This window comes from Carassius gibelio, chromosome B4, assembly GCF_023724105.1.
Source record: "Carassius gibelio isolate Cgi1373 ecotype wild population from Czech Republic chromosome B4, carGib1.2-hapl.c, whole genome shotgun sequence".
NCBI lineage: Eukaryota > Metazoa > Chordata > Actinopteri > Cypriniformes > Cyprinidae > Carassius > Carassius gibelio.
The window spans coordinates 9,603,811-9,607,072 of record NC_068399.1 but is presented as its reverse complement, the minus strand read 5'-3'; the positions used below and the strand labels follow the sequence as shown (position 1 = coordinate 9,607,072).

At 34.2% G+C, this 3,262-nt stretch overlaps 1 protein-coding gene across 1 annotated transcript; it reads left to right on the top strand.

The window, feature by feature from the left end:
* The first annotated feature begins 246 nt into the window (after positions 1–246).
* LOC127955893 (calcitonin gene-related peptide 2) lies at positions 247–3,262 on the top strand. Its single transcript, XM_052553503.1, has 4 exons — positions 247–562; positions 852–948; positions 2,316–2,450; positions 2,791–3,262. Exons 2-4 carry the CDS (start codon positions 878–880, stop codon positions 2,963–2,965), a joined length of 381 nt encoding a protein of 126 aa, XP_052409463.1. The 5' UTR covers positions 247–562; positions 852–877; the 3' UTR covers positions 2,966–3,262.

Sequence of the window (3,262 nt, the reverse complement as noted above, 5' to 3'; positions counted from 1 at the left end):
TGATACATTTCAGTCCATCATTGCTTCTTGTATCCCTGGGAAAGGGAAAGTATTGAGCTACAAAAAAAGGAAAGGTTTTAAAGAAATCTGGCATTTTTAGAGCATTTTGAATGGAATCTATCAATAAATAAATATACAAAGAAACAAGGCCTGACCTTGACCTTTCTCGTATCTTAAAGTAGTTGTTCCAGGTACAGCATTGATTTTTCTTCTGAAACAATAATTAAAATTACCCAAATGTGCTCATGAATGTTCACTCAAAGTCATCTGAAACACTGTGACGTAAAGGCAGTCTATAACGATGTCCACAACAAATGTCAAAATGAGCGTCAACGCTGCTTTTGACCCTCGCTGTGAGTTTGAAATCTTCACGCTAACCCCAATCTCGATCTCTGCTGGAAATGGAGGGCTATATTTGGAGGAGTGCGATGATGTCACAAGTGGTTGAGGGTAGGAGCCTATAACAGAGAGGATGGAGTGAGTGTGTGAGTGTTTGTGTGAAAAACAGAGACAACGCCGGCACCTTCAGGAGCTGCTGTCCACTGGTTTGAAACCGCTGGAAGTGAGTACTCTCACCTTTTCAATAAAATATCTGAAGATTTTCGGATTACCATTAAGCTGAGTTTGTTTTTAGTTTTGAAAGTTTAAAGATAATAGTAAAAACATTTTAATAATATTAATGATGCTAAATGTCGTCAAATGTAAAAGAAGGCTATGATTTGTCTAGTGTAATATGATTTAAAAAACACGAGCTTTACTGATGGAGATGTGGTGGTGCAAAACTCTAAAAGATTACTGTAATGTCCACAAAATACTAATGCTCATGCATTTTTCTTCTTCTTTCGCACAAGAACAAATACTAGCATTCCTGCCTGCCATGTATCTGCCCTCCCAGATCCTGATCTTCCTTGTGATGCTGCAATGTGTTGCCACAGTCCCTTACAACAGGCAAGTCTTTTAACTTACATATTAACAAAACGTATTGTTTATTGCATATTTTATTTGATTTGATCTTTTAAATAAGAAAGAATGACTGAATATTTAAATGGATAGAATTTCAAATATTAAATATAAACTATCTGTGTGACTGTAGTCGTGTCTTATTCGTGCACTGAAAACAAATGGTAACATCTACCTTAACTGGTTTTATTGAATTCAAAAATATGATTTAATGTAGATGATTTAATCTAACAAAACCAATATTTAGGCTTTAAAGTAGAAATAGCTAACAATTTATCTTTCATTTGTTTCATATGACAATGATAATGTTCTACCAAGCAGTCTATAGTGAAGACAAACTTTAATTTTTTTTTATGTTTTTCATTATTGAAAAGGTTTTAACATTTAAATCTTAAGAACATGAATGTGTACACTGCATAATTATTGCAGAGCTGTGTGCATTTGTGTAAAAGCGTCTCGCTAAAGCATAAAACAACCTTTAATGTTTCTTCCTTTATTGTTATTATTATAGACTTCATTTTTCCAAAAGTATACTTTTTAAAGCAGATTTCTCCTATGAATATATATATATTCATATATATATATATATATATATATATATATTTTTTTTTTTTTTTTCATGTTTATATTGTACATTACAATATAATTTCACTATAAATTCACTTATAGCATGCAACATTTTTTAGTCAAATTAATTATTTATTTTTTTTACTGTATAATATGTATTAGTTATCATTTATTAAAATGAATTACCCCCTTATTACTACCAACCAGAAATTAAATACTACACATCCCTTATTCAAATTAGGTTAAAATAAAATGTCAAATTTAACTGTAATAGATAAAACACGTCTACCAAATCATTTCCATAACTCCATTTGTGTTATTTTCTTTTGATGACTTCACTATTGTTATAAAATGTAGAAACTGGTCATAAGACAGCATCGATGTATCGATAGGTACTGCAAATACAATAATAAGAAATAAAAAAACGTGATGCTATTACTAGCTGTTTCAACTTTACTCTTGCTGGTTTAATCTAATGTATACAGATTTATTTTTTTTTTTTTTTAGTTTAGTTTTTTATATAACCAATTAATAATGTATTGTTAACACGTCAAGTAACTATTTTACGTCACCTAACAAAAAAGTTCATATGAGGTAGCAGATTATTTCGTATCCTTGTAACAAGATGTAGCAAGTGTGGAGAAGTGTGTGCAAGTGATATGACCAGCGGGCACAAATGAGCCACTTGCAACACGTCTCCACTTCAGAAGATCGTCACAGTCAGGGAAAGTGGCGCTTTCTAAGCAGCTCTGGATGAGACGGTGCTTTGTTTCCTCTCTTGTCGACAGGTACTCCCTTTCCTCTAACGACAAGCCGGATGCCTCGCGAGAGGTCAATGGATGGCTGGTTACAGATCTATCTGACAATCCATTTGTGAGTTTTACGAGGCCACGGCCTCCGAGGGGCCTCCCTGCGGTGAACAGGTACTTTGAACAATTATGATTCAGAGTTTAAGATGTAGGTCGTAGTATCATTGAAGTAGATTTGTAATTGCGTTTCTGAGATGGGATAGATTAACGAATGAAATTGGACATTTTGTTATAAATTATCAAAAGAAACATCATGCTAGTAATCCACAGCAATCACACACGCACACATGAAATGTGTTTACTGTTAAATTAATCTATTATTGAGTCTTTGAATTTTAAACAGTTAATTTCAAATTGTACGATTGCGATATTACGAACAACATCATTTCCAGGTGGTTTTAATTTATTGGGGCATATGACTAATGCTTAAATATTCTCCTGAACTTCCCCACAGTCATTACATGGAAAAGCGGAAGTGTAACACAGCCACCTGCGTGACTCAGAGATTAGCAGACTTTCTCGTCCGCTCCAGCAACACCCGTGGCACCGTCTACGCGCCGACCAACGTGGGAGCCAACACCTATGGGAAGAGAGACTTGCTGCAGTCACCCATTTATCTGCCCCTATAGTTCAAATGCAGACACATTGGAAAATACAGGCAAATAAATGTAAGATGTATACTAATTCTGTGCGTTTATTTTATTATTATTTATTATCATGATTATCCCCCCCCAAAGTATAAAAGAGCCAGTGCCTTTTGGTGTGAACAACTGTTTGCAGCATTTTCAGTTTCGGGGTAAAACCTTGCATGTCAATAAGGACGTATGGTGTTTTGCAACATGTTAGCATGATGGCATATGAATAAAATGTGTTATAAAAATGACACGGATAGCAAAGAAGAATGGACATTTTGTTTAGATTTCTTT

Excerpts from the sequence above, each read along its gene's own strand:
- LOC127955893 (XM_052553503.1), top strand. The coding sequence starts at position 878 with ATGTATCTGCCCTCCCAGATCCTGATCTTCCTTGTGATGCTGCAATGT. Across the intron at positions 949-2,315 it reads GCCACAGTCCCTTACAACAG|GTACTCCCTTTCCTCTAACG; the intron begins GCAAGTCTTTTA and ends TCTTGTCGACAG. Across the intron at positions 2,451-2,790 it reads GGCCTCCCTGCGGTGAACAG|TCATTACATGGAAAAGCGGA; the intron begins GTACTTTGAACA and ends ACTTCCCCACAG.